Source organism: Mastigoproctus giganteus, chromosome 2, assembly GCF_048544385.1.
Source record: "Mastigoproctus giganteus isolate SK-2022 chromosome 2, ASM4854438v1, whole genome shotgun sequence".
NCBI lineage: Eukaryota > Metazoa > Arthropoda > Arachnida > Uropygi > Thelyphonidae > Mastigoproctus > Mastigoproctus giganteus.
Genome location: NC_143576.1, coordinates 260,812,258 through 260,830,487, shown reverse-complemented (window position 1 = coordinate 260,830,487; position 18,230 = coordinate 260,812,258). Strand labels below are relative to the sequence as shown.

The window sequence follows — 18,230 nt, the reverse complement described above, 5'->3', positions numbered from 1 at the left end:
AGAGGGAGTAATATTCTTGATTTGATTATCAGTAGTGATTCTTCATGCATTAAGAATCTGCAGATAAATGAACCACTAGGTGGCAGTGATCACAGTGTTCTGAAGTGGGAGTTACTCAAAGAGGTAACTACCATTAGGGGTAAAGGGAAGGGGTATTGCTTTCGTAAAGGCGACTACGATGGACTGAGACAGTATTTAAATTCTGTACAGTGGGACCAACTGATCATGTTACCAACAGCAAATTCAAAATGGGAAGCATTCAAAGAATTTATCTTGGAAGCTACTGGGCTTTACATACCAACTAAGAAATATTGTTCAAGGTTTAGGCCTAAATGGATGTCAGATGATGTTGTTGTTTGTTGTTGTTTGGTTTTTAGGAGCATTAGCAACTAAGGCCATATTGCTCCGGGGATATGCGGTGGTCATTCCCTGACCTTTCCGCATCCTCCGTATTTGGTGGTCACGGGCTCGAACCCCGGTCTAATCAAGAAGCGTGTGCTACGCACTGCTGCTCCTGCCCACCTGGCTACGGAGGCACCTAATGATGTCAGATGAAGTAATGAGACATATGGCAGAGAAGAAAATGCATGGGATACATATAAATTAATGGGTGACATGGAAGCCTATGATAGATATAAGCTGGTCTGTAACCAAGTCAAAGGAGATTAGGCAGGCAAAGGCAGATTATGAGAAATCCTTGGCAAAGGATGCAAGGAAAAACAGAAAAGAGTTCTTTACCTATGTAAACTCTAGAAGGAAAGGGATGAATCAGATTGGTCCACTGGATATTGATGGTTCAACTGTTGATGATCCTACTCAGGTGGCTAACAAACTAAATGAGTATTTTGCATCTACATTCACACATGAGGAGTTATTCAGGAAGGGGAATGCCAGAGGTGAAGTAAACTGGTCCTTGAGTGAAGTAAACTGGTCCAATTTACTTCACCAGAGGTGAAGTAAATTGGACCAGCAAGCTGTACTTGCTACCTGGGAGTCTAAAACGCTGATAGAACTGATATTCAGGTGACACTCAAGTCAAGTGTACCGAATTTCGGTGAAGTCGGGACGGTCTGTGACAGCCAAATCCTCTGCTTGCACCTTCACGACGGTGGGACTTTAGTAATCCTGGGTATAACCTCAATGCACGAGTACATGGTGGTTGACCACCGAGGTGTGGACCAACATAAGCAGAGGTCGAGGTGTGGCGCCCACACCACATGGAGGAACGCCGCCTCAACCGGTGCAATACCCACTTTGCTTATTGGAGGCTTGAAGTGGTGGAACTCATGTTTAGTCTCTAGAGCTAAGTTCCAGTCAACCCTTCCTTATCTCTTCCGTCATGCAGTACGATTGATGACTTTTGAGGTTATGATGAACATCTTGGCGAGATCCAATATTCCTTACATTTCAAGGGTACAGCTCTAAAACGGTGTTCACAGGCCGGCCGCTAGTTAGTACACCGGACTGAACCTATTGGTAATTCTGTAGGAGGCTTCCGGATCAGCTAGTGTATAATCTTGCTACCTCTACTCTGCCAGATAGTGACTGGAGGGAGTCTGAGTAGTGTGTATGCGGGGAACATTGTTGAGGCCACGTTATGTCAAGGATCTGGGTATATTCTTACCATGTGCACGCCATATCCAAAAATTTCATTACTTCATACAGCATGTCCCACCCACTTTTTCTTACTATTGAATACACAGTGAACTGTCAGACTATTAGAGCAAGCTTATCTGAAAAGATCTAAACCTCCCAAGGACTTCCTAATTCATTTCACAAATATATGTGGTTTCAATTCTAATCTCAACGATGTCCATTTCCACTTGCAGTCTGCCAAACTCCATGTACGTTTTCTGACAGAATCTCGGTTATCAGTTGATTCAACTACTGCTCATCTCAGATGTCCAAATTATTCACTGTATGATTCCTTTCGTCTCAGAGGTGGTACTTGTGCATATGTCAGTTCTGATATTCCCTGTCAGAGACTTGGCAATTTGGAATCTCCTCTCTTTGATCTTCTCTGGCTTAAAATCTCTCTGCCTCATTATGTTAGATTCATCTGTTGTCTCTGCCATTCTCCCAACTCCACCAATCACTTGGAGCTCTTTGACTTCCTCTCTTTGCAACTTGAATTTCTCCAGTCCAACTTTCCTAAGAGTGAGGTAATTTTCTTTGGTGATTTTAATGTTCACAATTCAAGCTGGCTTCCGTTTTATAGTCACGCCGACCCAGCTGGTCAAGATGCTGAGGCTTTTGCAATTACTAATGACCTTGCACAGATTGTTCATTTACCTACAAGAATACTGCACAACCCTAATCATACAGTCAGTACGCTTGATCTTTTTCTCACAAACAACCCTTCTAAGTACACAGTCGAGGTCCTTTAGGCACTTCAGATCACAACTTGGTGATTGTCTCTTCTCCATTGGAACCTTTATCTCATGGCTATTCCCAACCTAGTGTTGTTTGGCATCACAATAATGCAAAATGGGATGACCTGCGAGACTTCTTTTCTTCTTTTCCTTGGTCGGATTACTGTTTCAAAACTTCTGATGTCAACGTTTGCTCAGATCGTGTCAGTGAAATTATTCTTGCAGGAATGGAATCCTTTATCCCACACTCCACTTTAAAATCTCGTCCTTTATCTAAACCTTGGTTTTCCAATAAATGTGCTAAGGCTGTTCAAGAGAAGAATGTTGCATATCGTAATTGGCTTGTTTCTAATTCTCCAGTTTCATTTTCTGCCTACACCAAAGCTCGCAACAATTGTAAAGCAGTTATTAATCAGTCCAAACTAGAGTTTGAACAGGCTAACAGTAGAAAACTTGCTTCCTGCCCTAACGGTAGCCGAGCATTCTGGTCTCTTGCCAAAGCTATTGGCCGCAACTTTTGCCCATTTCTGCTCCCACCTCTGTCCAAACTAGATGGTTCTGTTGTCACTTCAACCAAGGATAAAGTTGACCTGCTAGCATCCCATTTTTCTTCCAACTCATGTATTAATGATCTTGGTAAAACACCTCCCACCATTCCCAACACACTCCATTCAATGCCTCTTTTGGTCTTTCGTCAAAAGGATGTCAGAAGTATTTTGATGAATCTTGATGCTAAGAAAGCTCCAGGTCCCAATGGTGTTTCTCCACTTGTTCTCAAAACCTGTGCTCCTGAACTTACTCCTATTCTTTGCTGTCTTTTTTTCACTTTCTTATTCCAAATGTGTTTTTTCTTCATCTTGGAAATTTGCTCATATCCAGCCAGTTCCTAAAAAGGGTAACAAATCCCGCCCATCCAATTATCGTCTCATTGCAATTACTTCTACTCTTTCTAAAGTAATGGAAAAATCAATTAACCGCCAACTCTTAAACTACCTAGAAACTTTTCGTCTGATCAACGATCACCAGTATGGATTCCATCAGTGTCGATCCACTGGTCATGTTCTGGCTTATGTTACCCATTTATGGACTAATTCAATGGAAAGGTTCAGTGAAACACAAATAGTTACTCTTGACGTCTCAAAGGCTTTCGATCGTGTTTAGCATAAAGGTCTTCTTCCATCTTATGGTTTGCCAACTGTTTTTAGTAATTGGTTATCTAGTTTTCTCTCTGATCACTCACTGAGGGTGATGGTAGATGCCTCTCTGTCTTCTGACTTCTCCAATAATGCCAGTGTTCCCCAAGTTTCTGTTCTTTCCCCCACTCTTCCTCTTGTATATTAATGACCTTCTTCCATTGACTGGAAATCCTATACATAGTTTTGCCGATGATAACGCATATGTAGTACTTGAAAAGCAAATAGGTCAACTTTTTACCATTACCATTAGTAGTGGCATATAATGCAAGAAAGCAAGCTTATGCAGCATCAGCCAAAAAAAAAAAAAATCACTTCCATATCACCCCTCCGTTCATTCGAAATACCTATCCAGCTGAGCCTTAAATTTATTTAGCCTATCAATTTCCACAAAAAGGGCTGGAAGTCTGTTCCACCAACCAACTACCCGCTGGCTAAAGGTAAATTTCCGCACATCTATCCTACATCTGTCTTTCCTCATTCTGAATTTATGCTGTCTCAGGTGATTATTCTTAGCAAGAGAAAGTATCCCATCGACATTGAGCATGCTCAAACCATTCAGGGCTTTATACACCTCTATCAGATCACCTCGCCGGTGCCTAGTCTCCAAATGCCCTTCTCTGTACTCGTTCCAACAGCTCTACATCCTTCTTGAAATGAGGCCTCCCAATCTGTATACAGTACTCAAGGCGTGGCCTGACCATTGCCTTATACAAGGGTCTCTCTCTCTCTCTCTCTCTCTCTCTCTCTCTCTCTCTCTCTCTCTTTCTTCCAATTGCACCTGATCAATGCAACTCCTTACTTGAAGAATGTGCTAAGAGCTCTTAAAATTCGTTTCCTTCATTGTTTCATATGACTGTTTAACTTGTGCACTCCATAGAGTTGTAAGGAGTACCTAGTTAATTTCTTGATATTGATATATTGGTGTCCAATATCTCTCTCTCTCTCTCTGTCTTTCTTCCAATTGCACCTGATCAATGCAACTCCTTACTTGAAGAATGTGCTAAGAGCTCTTAAAATTCGTTTCCTTCATTGTTTCATATGACTGTTTAACTTGTGCACTCCATAGAGTTGTAAGGAGTACCTAGTTAATTTCTTGATATTGATATATTGGTGTCCAATGGCAAGATTTTTGTGAAGGCTTAATCATATGTTCAGGGTTTTCAAGTAAATTGCACCAGACTTCCCTTGTCTTCTCCACCTATGCTGACCAGGCAAGGGATGTAAATCCTTGATGAACTTTATTCTACAAAAATTTTGGCAAGTTGAAGAACATTCCAACAATTAGAATGAAGAGATCCATCATCAAAAAGCATCCCTTACCTGAAATGATTTCTGGTGAAGAAATCAATCTGCAGTGATCTCTTATTCATTATTCATTGGTGTTGACTCTTTAAACTTAGATGCCATTCATCGCTCGAGAAAAGAGATGAGAATTTGGTGGGTGAAGTCTTAGTATAAGTATCCATAATGGCAAATGATGCAAGAAAGTAAGCTTACACAGCATCAGCCAAAAAAAAAAAAATTTCACCTATTCATCCCCTTCAATAGTTTATTATTATTATTGCCAGCCATATAGTGCAAGGAAGCCTGAGGCTTATGCTGCACCAGCAAAAGGCAAAAATTCCGAGTTACCCTGAGAGAGAGAGAGAGAGAGAGAGAGAGTCAGAAGTAAAAGGAAATCACCAAGAAAGAGAATGATGATATCCAGCTGAGGACACTGGGTGTGCCAAGCCCATGCTCACCAGATGTGAGCCCCTGGGTTAGTTTGTCTAGTTCGTCCTTGAATTTCTTCAAAGTATCCACTTCTACAACAACACCTGAAATCTTGTTATAGCAATTAACCCCATATTGGCTGTAGGCAACTTCTGCACGTCTATTTTGCAACCATATTTTCTCAATTAGAATTTATCTTCCCTTCCCTCATGTGCATAGTCTGAGCAAGAGGAAGAATCCTATCAGCACTGACTTTGCTCAAGCCATTCAAAGCCTTAAACACCTCAATCAGATCACCTCACAGGAGTCTAGTCTACAGACACTGCAATTTGACGAACTGAAGCTCTTCCTTACGATACTATGATGCAGTCACAAAAGAACTGGATGCAGGGAATAACTTTGATATTATATACTTGGATCTTAGAAAGGCTTTTGATACTGTTGCACATGGAAGACTGCTGCACAAATTGGAGCAGTGTGGCATTGAAGGCAAATTGCTGCTATGGATAAAGGGGTGGTTGAGGGGGAGAAGACAGAGTGGTAATCAATGGACACTGATCATCGTGGACTAATGTTATTAGTGGAGTGCCTCAGGGTTCAGTGTTGGGTCCATTATTGTTTTCTGTATTTATAAATGATATTGATGATGGTATATCAAGCTTAATGTCCAAGGTTGCAGACAATACGAAGGTTGGCAGGGTTGTCAAGGACACTACTGACACTATGCTGCTGCAACAGGATCTGGAAAAGTTGAGCAGATGGGCTGAGAGGTGGCAAATGTAAAGTACAGTAATACCCCGAAGTTACGCGATAGGTGGGTCCGACGAAAATCGCGTAAGTCGAATTCGCGTAAGTCGGGGTACAACTTTGCATATAAATACATATAAATTTTGCTTAATTGGGACCAAGGACTAACAAAAACACTAGTTTAGAAGAAAAATATTAATAAAATTGCAGTTCTTTATACATATTAATACAAAATATGTATTAAAAAAAACAAATGACTTACGTTAAAAAGTTATTTCGATGTCGATGGCTTTATAAAATCTAACAAATTCGTCTGACGACACAGCGCGTTCTTTTTTTCACGCAGAATTTCTTCGTAGCAAGCTAATAATTTTTTTTTATTCCTTGCTTTGTAGCTATAACACGTTCTTCGTTGGAGTCTATGTTTTCTAAAATTTTTAAGCCCTTTACAATTGAGCCCTTTTCAATTTTCACCCTGTCAAGTTTGCAATTGTCATGTGCTTTTCGCCGTTGCTTCATTTAGGCCTGTAGCATGTGTAATATCACATGGTCTTTCATTTCGCTCAAAGCGTTTCACAATTTCATATTTTTTCTCTATCGACAGAGGTGGACTGGCCATAAGCCTTACCGGGGAAACCCGGTGGGCCAGTGTGATTTTGGCCATAAACCATGGTATGAGGCCACTATATTTCCCGGGTAAGAATTTTTGACCCAGTCCGCCTCTGTTTATCGATAATTGCTTTTCTTTTTCTCTCTGAATCTTCAGTGTCTTCACCAGGACGCTTCCTTTTCACACCTTTTAATTAAGTATTTTACTCATTTTTAGGGAATAAAGCACAATTACAAAACGAGGAGGCACGCTTGATACGCATAAACAAAGCTGCGCGCATGTAGCAACTGAATAAACAACACCATAAAGGCAGAGATACACTATTAACACCTCACATTTCTAGGGGTTACTACCATAAAACAATAAAAATCCAGTTGCGTTTCTGCTAGTGAAATCTGTTATAAACTGGTAGTAAACTCGATCTAATTGCATTTGCGATTATACCGATAGCTGGAATTGTGTTGGTTTTTACGTTATTATGGTGAAATGTGTTTCCCCTTCACTGATATAAAAAATATAAAAGCAACAAAGTTGAATTTTGTTCATCTTTCGCTCTCATTCTCCGCCGTCGCACCGTATATCAATAACATATGAAAAACGACCTTGAAGATAGTGGGCGGCAGCGTTGCCAAACGAAAAAAAATCAAGAACCACGTAAGTCGGGGTAGCGTAAGTCGGGGTATTACTGTACTACATATGGGAAACAGCAACCCCAGAGCAACGTATCAACTCTGTGGTACTACATCCACAATAACCATTCCGTCTTCTCCCACTCAACATTCCCTTATCCATAGCACTGACTTTTGCTTAATGTCATGCTGCTCCAATTTGTACAGCAGTCTTTTACAGTGGTAGAGAATGAAAGGGACCTGGGGGTGGTTGTGCAGGCAGATATGAAGTTCTCTGAACAGTGCAGATGGGCTGCAAGAGTAACTCCTGGTGTATTGTCAATGATATATAGGAATTTTTCTAGCAGGGATAAAGAGGTGATTATTCCCTTGTATAAGGCAATGGTCAGGCCACACCTAGAGTACTGTTTACAGGTCTGGAGGCCTCATTTCAAGAAGGATGTAGAGCTGCTGGAACGAGTACAGAGAAGGGCAACAAGATTAGTGAATGGAACAAAGGGGTGCTCTTGCAACGAAAGGCTTAAGTTTTGCAAATTACAGTGTCTGGAGACTAGGCACCAATGAGGTGATCTGATAGAGGTGTATAAAGCCTTGAATGGTTTGAGCATGCTCAATGCTGATGGGATTCTTCCTCCTGCTCAGAATAATCACCTGAAAGGGCATAAATTCAAATTGAGGAAAGACAGAGGTAGGATAGACGTGCGGAAATTTGCCTTTAGCCAGCGAGTGGTTGGTTGGTGGAACAGACTTCCATCCCTTGTTGTGGAAGGTGATAGCCTAAATAAGTTTAAGGCTCAGCTGGACAGGTATTTCGAACAAACAGAGGGGTGAAGTGGAAGTGTTTTTTTTTTTTTGGCTGATGCTGCATAAGCTTGCTTTCTTCCATCAAATGCCTCTACTAATGCTAATGCTTAGTAATATCACTCCTTTATTCCATTCAGTAATTTCATTGGCCTTCTCTGTACCCACTCCAACAGCTCCTCGTCCTCCCTGAAATGAGGCCTCCAGACCTGTATGAAGTACTCAAGATGTGACTTGACCATTGCCTTGTACAATGGAATAATCATCTCCTTATTCTTGCTAGCAAAATTTCTATATAACATTGACAAAACCCCAAGTGCTTCCTGGCAGCTTGTCTGCACTGCTCAGAGAACTTCATATCTGACTGTAAAATTACCTGTCCTTTTCATTTTCTCTTACACTGAGTGTAGTACTACACAGTTTGTCTGTTACTCCGAGTTTAATGTTACATATATGCATTACCTAGCATTTGTCAATGTTAAGGCTTTAGTTAACATTTCTGAGCCTCTATGCTAATTTTTATAGATCTTGTTGCAGCACATACTGCCATTACTGTCATTAACCACCTTGCCAACCTTTGTATTATCTGCAAACTGGACATTAAACCTAATATACCCTTATCAGTATCATTAATAAGTACAGAAAACAATGGGCCCAGCACCAAACACTGTGGAACTCCACTGATAACATTAATCCACAAAGATCAGTGTCCATTGATAACCATTCCGTCTTCTCCCACTCAACGTTCCCTTATCCATAGCACTGACTTTTGCTTAATGTCATGCTGCTCCAATTTGTACAGCAGTCTTTTATATACAACAGTATCAAAAGCTTTCCTGAAATTTAAGTATATGATATCAAAATTATTTTTCCATTCGATTCCTTTGTCACTACATCATATACCCAACGAAATTGGTCACACAAGATTTCCCCTTAACAAACCCATGCTGTGGCTGAAGTATAACTGCACTACTCTGTAGATGGTGCTATATTACTTTAACTTTCTTTAACAATGACTCCATTATTTTCCCTCAAATAGAAGTTAAGCTAACAGGTCTGTATTTACACACTTCACCCTTTGTAAATTGGAGATACATTTGCACATCTCCAGTCCTGTTAATCCCCCCCCTTTCTTCGGGGTACACCTGTAACGTCTATCCTGCTTCAATTTAAGCAATCAGTTAGGACAATAATCTGAGCCCTCGGAAATCAGGGGTTTTAGGGGCCCTGGATCTCTGCAGCTGCAGATCGCATTGTGTTTTTAATGGAAAGATTGCTTAGTGTCTTTCCATCCCACAAAATCCATTTTCTTTATTTGTTTACCCTGGTATGGTTTAATATGCTGACAGAGAGAATGCGACATGCTAATAACACTTAACAACATTTATTATAAACAAAAAAAGCCATGTATACAGTGTACTTTCATACAATAATAGTACAATGAGTTAAGTGTGCATCAATTCTAAGTGCAACGATATGCTAACAGTAGGACATAGTTAGCATTACAACATTCAATGGTATTGCGATTTCATGTGATTGTACATTTTATCTTTCTAAACAAATCCTGTCCTTTACTTCTAACATCCTCTAAACAATACTAGAACATAAACTATGATACACCTTATTGAATTAGTACTAATTTCCACATATAAAAGAGAATAAGAAAGGAAGCATTGAGTTTAAAGTAAACTTGTCTGTTTCACACATTTTCATACACACGTAAGAACGGTCTGCTTACCAGGTTAAATTGGTTTGTCCTGGAGTCTGTTACAAGGCTTCCTTCTATATTGGAGTGGACTGTGGTCTTCCCTGGCCATCCCAATTCCATCTCTTCAGCCAGATGGATAGTGCGAGCAGCTACTGAAGAGGCTTGGGCGAGATGTCAATGGTGACTTGGGTAGTGATGGCAACCAGCATCGATGACCACAGGGGTCCACTAGACGACAGCGAACCGATAGCAACTATGTTGATGGTGGTGAAGATCTTCCGAGGAACATAGGAGCGATGTTGACCAGAACCAGCAAAGCCTTCGGCAGTGGCAACGGAGACACCCCTTTGCTCTCATATGGGCCATTTTTATACTTTGTGCTCTCCTTTGTTTTCTAGAGCAAAACTCGTGACTTCCAAAACTGTTTCTGCTCAAGATGGTCCAGGGATGACTCATGCTTCCAAAAGGGTCCCTCTGTCTCTGGTTGACAGAGTTGACAGATAAGGAAGTATTTGGGCACCTTGGTGTTGGAGACATAAATAAATAAAAAGAAACGCCCACTTACTTTCTCATGCTGGCTTCCCTTCTTGCCAACTTCCCACGACTTCTGTTCTATTACCCCAGTCGTAAAATCTTTTGGGTATTGCGGTTGGCGAAGAGGGCCTGACCTATTGCATTCTTTCATTGTAGATTAATTGATGCAATCCTTGATGTAACCCTAGATAACATTCTCTCTGACTCATCGTATCCCATGTTTGACATATGCTGTGAATGTACTGGCCTTTGGCTCGGGTGCTATGATGGTCTTTGGGGAAGTTTTATCGTACTTCTCATCAGATATAGGGGAAGAAACTAGTTAGAGTGAGAGATTTTCACGTTCCCTGGGATACAAACTTCACCTAGCTACATTGGGAATATTCTCTCTATTCTTCCATCTGGCACTAGATACCTAACGGTTACACAACTCAGGCTTGATGTTGCTCCGTTACACTATTGATAACTGAGTATTAGTATGGATTGGTTATAATTCCAGGGAAAGTAAAAACTCTCGGGCTAACAGTCCACAGGAAACTCACCTGAATCTATAGATTGCTGTCATAATTATGGCTAAGGATTTGCTTACTTCCTTTGCTACCTCCCTTAATGTAATGTAATTGAATAGATCCCATCCATTCCAGGTGCCTTTTTTATGTTAACTTCAATCTCTCTTCCATTTTCCTCTCAGTTATCACAAAATCATTTAGCTCCCTGTTAGAGTTTGATAAACGTCTGGCATCCCCCCCACCTCCCTAAAGAATTCCTCATGTGTGAATGTAGGTACAAAATTCCCATTCAGCTTGTCAGCGAGTCAAGCAGTATCATCCCCATTTAAAGCATCGACACCAAGTGAACCCTGGTGTAGAAATTATATGAAATTCTCTGAACCGTGCAGACATACTGCCAGAACAGCTTGTGGGGGTTTATCAATGACATACAGAAACTTTGCTAGCAGGGATAAGGAAGTGATTATCTCTTTGTTCAAGGCCATGGTTAGGTCACATCTTGAATATTGTATACAGGTCTGGAGGCCTCATTTTAGGAATGATTTAGATCTGCTGGAATTGGTGCAGAGAAGGGCAACCTGGCGCCTCCGTAGCCAGGTGGGAAGGAGCAGCAGTGCGTAGCACACGCTTCTTGATTAGACCGGGATTCGAGCCCGTCACCACCAAATACGGAGGATGCGGAAAGGTCAGGGAATGACCACCACATATGGCCTTAGTTGCTAATGCTCTTAAAAACCAAACAACAACAGAAGGGCAACCAGGTTGCTGAAGGGAACAAAAGAGTGCTCTTACCTAGAAAGGCTTTAGTTCTGTAAATTTAAGCTTCTGGAGACTAGGCACCTGCAGGGTGCTTTGATTGAGTTGTTTAATGCCTTTAATAGATTGAGTTCTGCCTTGGGGTTTGTCGCTGTGTTGATTGATGTGCAAGTGGAAGCTCTGGCATTTAGGTGGGCAGCTGAGAACTTGATGGGCTCCAACTTAATTTCTTTGAGGGCATTCACCCTGTTCTTCAAGCTCTCATAAATGCCCATTAGATGCTAAGTTGACCTAATATCCTCACATTCTCTACATCTAACATACGTCTACATAACACACAAAGACATTACCCTTGGCTGTTTCATATTCCATTCCAGATAGATCCGCAAACATCAATCAAGCAGTACACTTCGTGAGGCCATGATTTGAAGAACAACCATCCCCATCAGTTCTCCCCAAGCCACAGCACTCCCACTACTTTGAGACCTTTGCTTTGTTGCTCTGGTCTGAGGCATGATTTCTATTAAAATTCAGTTTAATCGAGAATGTTACACTAAACTAATATACTTAACTGCTATAATAACACTGCACCAGTTATGCAGGAATAATATGTATTACGTTATCAAGTTTATGTTATATGTATTAATTATCGAGTTTCTGGTGTACCGTTATGATTGTAAGCTATATGTTAATTATAATAGCTAGTAAAATTAATTATCTATTAATGCAAAATTCCTATATATCATTGACAAAACTCCATGACCTACTCTGGCAGCCCGCCTGCACTTCTCAGAGAACTTCATATCTGACTGCACAATTACCCCAAGGTCTTTCATTTTCCACTTCTCTGAGTGTAGTACCACACAGTTGGTATGTTTCTCTTTGGTTACTACCATCCAAATGCAGTACTTTGCGTTTTTCAATATTAAACTTCAGTTACCACTTGTCAGCCCATTTGCCTAACTTTTCTAGATCCTGTTGCTGTAGCATACTGTCTTTACTGTCATTAACAGCCCCACCAACCTTTGTATCATCTGCAAACTTAGACATTAAGCCTGATATACATTCATCAATATCATTGATAAATACACAAAACAGCAATGGGCCCAGCACTGAACTCCACTAATACCATTATGGGTACTCCACTAATAACATTAGTCCACGTAGAGCAGTGTCCATTTATTAACCCTCTCTGCCATCTTCCACTCAACCATCCCTTTATCCATTGCAGAAACTTGCCCTTAATGTCATACTGCTCCAATCTGTACAGCAGCCTTCCATGTGCAACAGTATCAAAAGCTTTCCTGAAATCCAACTATATGATATCAAAATTATTTTTTGCATCCAGTTCTTTTGTGACCGCATCATAGTATCCAGTCAAATTGGTCAGACAAGACTTCCCCTTAAAAAACTCATGCTGTGTCTGAGTTTTTACTGCAGTCTTGTCTATGTGATCTTGTATCACTTCTTTAACCGGTGACTCCATTATTTTCCCTGGAACAGAAGTTAAACTAAGAGGTCTGTAATTATTTATGTCACCCTTTGCTCCACCTTTGGGAATTGGAGTTACATTTGCACATCTCCAGTCCATGGGAACCTCCACTGACTCTAAGTATGCTTCCATAATTATGGCTAAGGGTTTGCTTACTCCTCTTGCTGCCTCCTTCAATATAACTGGAGAGATTCCATCTGTCCCAGGTGCCGTTTTTATGCTTAACTTCAACAATTTCTCCTTCACTTTGCTCTCAGTTAATACAAAATCACTTAGCTCCTTGTTAGAGTTTGGTAAACGTCTGGCATTCCCCTCCTTGAAGAACTCCTCATGTGCGAATGTAGATGCAAAATACTGATTCAGTTTATCAGCTATTTGAATAGGATCATCAATAGTCGACCATCTATGTTAAGTGAACCAATCTGATTCATCCCCTTCCTTCTAAAGTTTACATAAGCAAAGAACTCTTTGCTGTTTTTCTTTGCATCTTTTGCCAAAAAATTCTCATAATCTGCCTTTGCCTGCCTAACCTCCTTTTTGACTTGATTACAAACTAGTTTATATCTGCCATAGGCTTATGTGTAGCCTGATAATTTATATGCATCCCATGCATTTTTCTTCTCTGCCACAAGCCTCAATAATTTATCTGATGTCCATTTAGGCCTGAACCTTGCACAATATTTCTTAGTTGGTATGAAAAGCTTAGTATTAAGTCCCTGAATTCACCATTGGTAACACCATCAGTTGATCCCACTGTATAGAATTTAAAAATTTCTGAGACCACTGTATTCACCTTTACAAAAACAAAAACCCTTCCCTTTACCCTTGATGGTAGTTACATCTTTAAGTAAATCCCACATCAGTCCACTGTGATCACTGTCACCTAGCGGTTCCTTTATCTGCAAATTCTTTATACATGAATAGTCACTGCTGATAATCAGATCAAGAGTATTACTCCCACTGGTTGCCCCTCGAACATGTTGCTGTAGAAAACAATCCTCCAACAAATCCACAATAAAGAACTCCTTTATAAAAATTTATGCAGATTATATAATCTTATATACAATTGGAAAGAACCTGACAAAAACCCAGGGTCCTGAGCTGGATATCATCATTCTTCTCTTTCTTGGTGATTCCTTCCTTTCTCTCTCTCTCTCTCTCTCTCAGGGTAACGCGGGAATTTTTTTTTTTTTTTTTTTTTTGGCTGGTGCAGCATAAGCCTCAAGCTTCCTTGCACCATAGGGCTAATAATAATAATAATAATAATAAAGTCTTGCTAACATGTGAGTGACCAACCCATATCGACATATACCATATTGACAAATGCAAAGTACTGTATATGAGTAGCAGTAACCCAAGAGTACCTAATGTACCAACTGTGGTACTACACTCAGGCAGGTGGAGAATGAAAAATACCTGGGGATAATTATGCAATCGGGTATGAAGTTCTCTGAGCAATGCAGACTGGCTGCCGGATCAGGTCATAGAGTTTTGTCAATGATATATAGGAATTTTGCCAGCAGAGACAAGCTGTTTTTACCTTTGTATAAGGCAATGGTCTGGCCACACTTGACTATTGCATAAAGGCCTGGAGGCCTCATTTTAGGAAGGATGTAGTGTTGCTAGACACTACATCCTGCCCTTGTACTCTTTAACATATTTGCTCCTGCCTGTATGTATGTGTGTGTGAGAGAGAGAGAGAGAGAGAGAGAGAGAGAGGAGAGAGAGAGAGAGAGAGAGAGAGAGAGAGAGAGAGAGAGAGAGAGAGAGAGAGAGAGAGAGAGAGAGAGAGAGAGCATCCAGCATACTGTAATTTTAATTTTGGAATATTCAGAAACAACACTATTCCAAAATCCTCAGCATTCTGAAAATTTGTAAGTAATGATTGAAAAGAAAGATTCTGGAATTCATATCTAAAAGTAGATTCTTACTTTTGGGCTGAATTGTTAATCAGAACACACCTCAATTTTATCAAAAGTTTATTCCACATACACGAACTGACCTCAACACAAAAAAACAAGACTGTGTAAAAAGCTATAAACAAAAACTGGCATTTCAGCTAATGGTCCAGAGCTCAATCAGCATGCTGACAGAATCAAGGCATTACTAATTTCATGTCTTTAGCTGTACTTTTACAGCACTTATTTATTGACTTCTTAAGAAGCACTTTGTTGTGTTACAGCACAGCACTTGTATGCTTTTTGAATGCTTATACACATAATGGCATATCATCTGTGGTACTATTTGACACTTATATGCATAAAAAGCAGTGAACATGTTAATTTACAGTTCTTAAAATATAGCTGAAACCTGTTAAAACACGATTCGTTAGAATGTTATTCTGCTTATAACATGATGCAAGCATGGCTCCCATTTATTGTCAGTTTAAATGAGTTTTTGGTCACTGAAGATCAACATTTTGGATTCCTTGTGAACACGTGGTGATATTTTCAGTTTAATGCGAATCCACAATACGCATTATCATTTGATTTCCATAAGTTGTTGAACACTTGTTGAATTGTATAGTGGAGGCACTTGCTGGTTTTCAAACTGGACTGAAATTTCTTGAAACAGAAAGGATAGATTCCCTTTCAATATTTATAGTTAAAATGCCGTATTCAAATTGTTAAAAAGAAACATAGAGATGCAATGAAACAGTCTATCCTTGATATAGTTTTTATAAAATATGAAAGACTTGAAAGTAATGACTTAAATGTGCAAAAGTTTGTTCGCTAATGTCTACTTAGTAGTTGAAAGAACACAGAGTGCATTGTTACATTTTCCTTTTTCTCGAGAATTTTCGACTGTTTGTTAATTTCAAAACACAAATGTAAAAGTCAGTACAACCACGTGGAAAAGCAGTTTTTATAAGTATTGATTTGTTTTTGTTACAAAAGGTGTGTGTTTATGTATATTTAACAACATGAATTTTGGCTTTTTGACTTTATTGTACAGTGCATCAATAAAAGATTGAAACAATGTAACTTCATGTTATTCCATTATTATTCATTGTGTGATTTTTCTTAGACGTAGTATTGCAATTATCGCACAAAAAAAGAGGTGAGCAAAATTGATAGTACGTATGAAGTTTGAATGTCAAAAAATGGCTAGAATGGCTTATATCGTGATGTGATTCTTTGCATCCTGAGCATTGCGTTATAACAAGTTTTACCCATATATGACTTGAGCTTTGCTTAGCTCTAAATAGTTATTGAAAAACAGTAGTAGCAGTTTATATTTCATTATCATTCAACATTATTTAACTGTCAATTTTTATGGAACTGCTATTGTTTTACTGTTTTTAATTACAGCCATGTAATATATTCTCTTACTTAATTTTGGGTTCTCTGTTACAGATAGTATTCCTAATAAGAAAGAAAAGGTGAGTCATGTTTAAAAGTTTCTAAACTCTAATCAAATAATAATAACTTGCAATCTTGTTTTCTTTAGGTACTTTTTTATTTTTTTACTCTCTACAAACAAAGATTAAATTATAAAAATAAATGTACTGTTCATACCCTAACACAACCACATAAGTCAGACGGATTTACAACTAATTTTCTGAAAAGAATATTAATCATATTTAGTGATCTTGCAAGCTTAAATCACAGCCAGTCACAGCCTTATGCGGATAAAAATAGTGATACATAATTTATATACAGAGTGTAAAATACCTTAACATGAATAAACATTAGTAAAATATAAATAATAAAATAATATAAAACCCTAATAATATTTAAAAATTTAAAGAAACTTTGGAAATAATGAGAACCCAGCTGTAACATCATAAGGAAGATAGTTAAAAAAAACTCTGTATAATTTGTAACAATTTATGTTGGTTAAAGTGCCATTGCATTGTAACCAAAATAAATTGTTATAGTGCAATGGCACTGCAACCAAGATAAAGTGCCATTGCAAAATTGCATATCTCTGCTCTAACATCAAAATTTACAGTGAACTACCAGAAATACATTGTTTCAGAATATGGGGAATATTTATTCGTTGTCTGACAGTGTTGTACTTTGAATATTAATCTGATGTATAGCAAGAACAGAGATAGATTGTAATGAATTCTTGCTTGTTATAACGTAGGTAACTTATCAGTCGATTTATGGTAGAATATTAATTACAAAAAAAGTGTAGGCATTAATTTTTCTAAGTCTCTGATTCTTGAAATCTTATAGCACTTTAGGGTTCTTCTTTTTTTTCTGAGAAACCATATAATTTCCTCCTGTTTTTCAGGAATAATTCCAGCTTTTTTTGCAAAAAAAACCTTTTTTTTTTTTTTTTTTTTTTTAACCCTAAAACAGGAATGTCTTTGGCCACAATGGCCAAAGAAAGTCCTGTTTCCCTCCTATGTACAAATACGTAATCTCCAGCTTTTTGAAAGTAAAAGGTCGTCAGATAGGCAATTACAAATCTGCTTGAAACCTATATTTCATGTTTCCGATGCAATAAACCCCAATGCTCAGATGGATACTATTTATCCTGATCTGGCTTCTGGCTTTCATTCTATCTGCACAAATACTTTTATCAAACTTCTGTCTGAATTCTATAATATTAATGGTGATATTCTGTATTTTATACAGTAATATGTGATACTGCCTCTCAGATAAGGTGCAAAATGATTAACATTAGTAGAGCCACACGATGCAAGAAAGCAAGCTTATGCAGCATCAGCCAAAAAAAAACCACTCCCATTTCACCCCTCTGTTCATTCCAAATACCTGTCCAGCTCAGCCTTAAATTTATTTAGGCTATCAACTTCCACAACAAAGGATGGAAGTCTGTTCCACCAACCAACTACCCGCTGGCTAAAGAAAAACTTCCGCACATCTATCCTACAACTGTCTTTCCTCAATTTGAATTTATGCCCTCTCTCAGGTGATTATTCTGAGCAAGAGGAAGAATCCCATCAGCATTGAGCATGCTCAAACCATTCAAGGCTTTATACACCTCTATCTGATCACCTCGCCGGTGCCTAGTCTCCAAACACTGTAATATGCAAAACTTAAGCCTTTCTTCATAAGAGCAACCTTTTGTTCCATTCACTAAACTTGTTGCTCTTCTCTGTACTCGTTCCAACAGCTCTACATCCTTCTTAAAATGAGGCCTCCAGACCTGTATACAGTACTCAAGGTGTGGCCTGACTATCGCCTTATA

At 39.1% G+C, this 18,230-nt stretch overlaps 1 protein-coding gene across 2 annotated transcripts in view; it reads left to right on the top strand.

Annotated features, from left to right (window-relative positions):
* LOC150090429 (uncharacterized protein C3orf18 homolog) overlaps positions 1-18,230 on the top strand; it is an 81,855-nt gene that overhangs the window by 24,472 nt on the left and 39,153 nt on the right. For both annotated transcript variants that reach the window (XM_090369125.1, XM_090369124.1), the window contains exon 3: positions 16,424-16,449. In XM_090369125.1, coding sequence (XP_090225251.1) covers positions 16,424-16,449 — 26 coding nt within the window. The remainder of the gene's footprint in view (positions 1-16,423; positions 16,450-18,230) is intronic.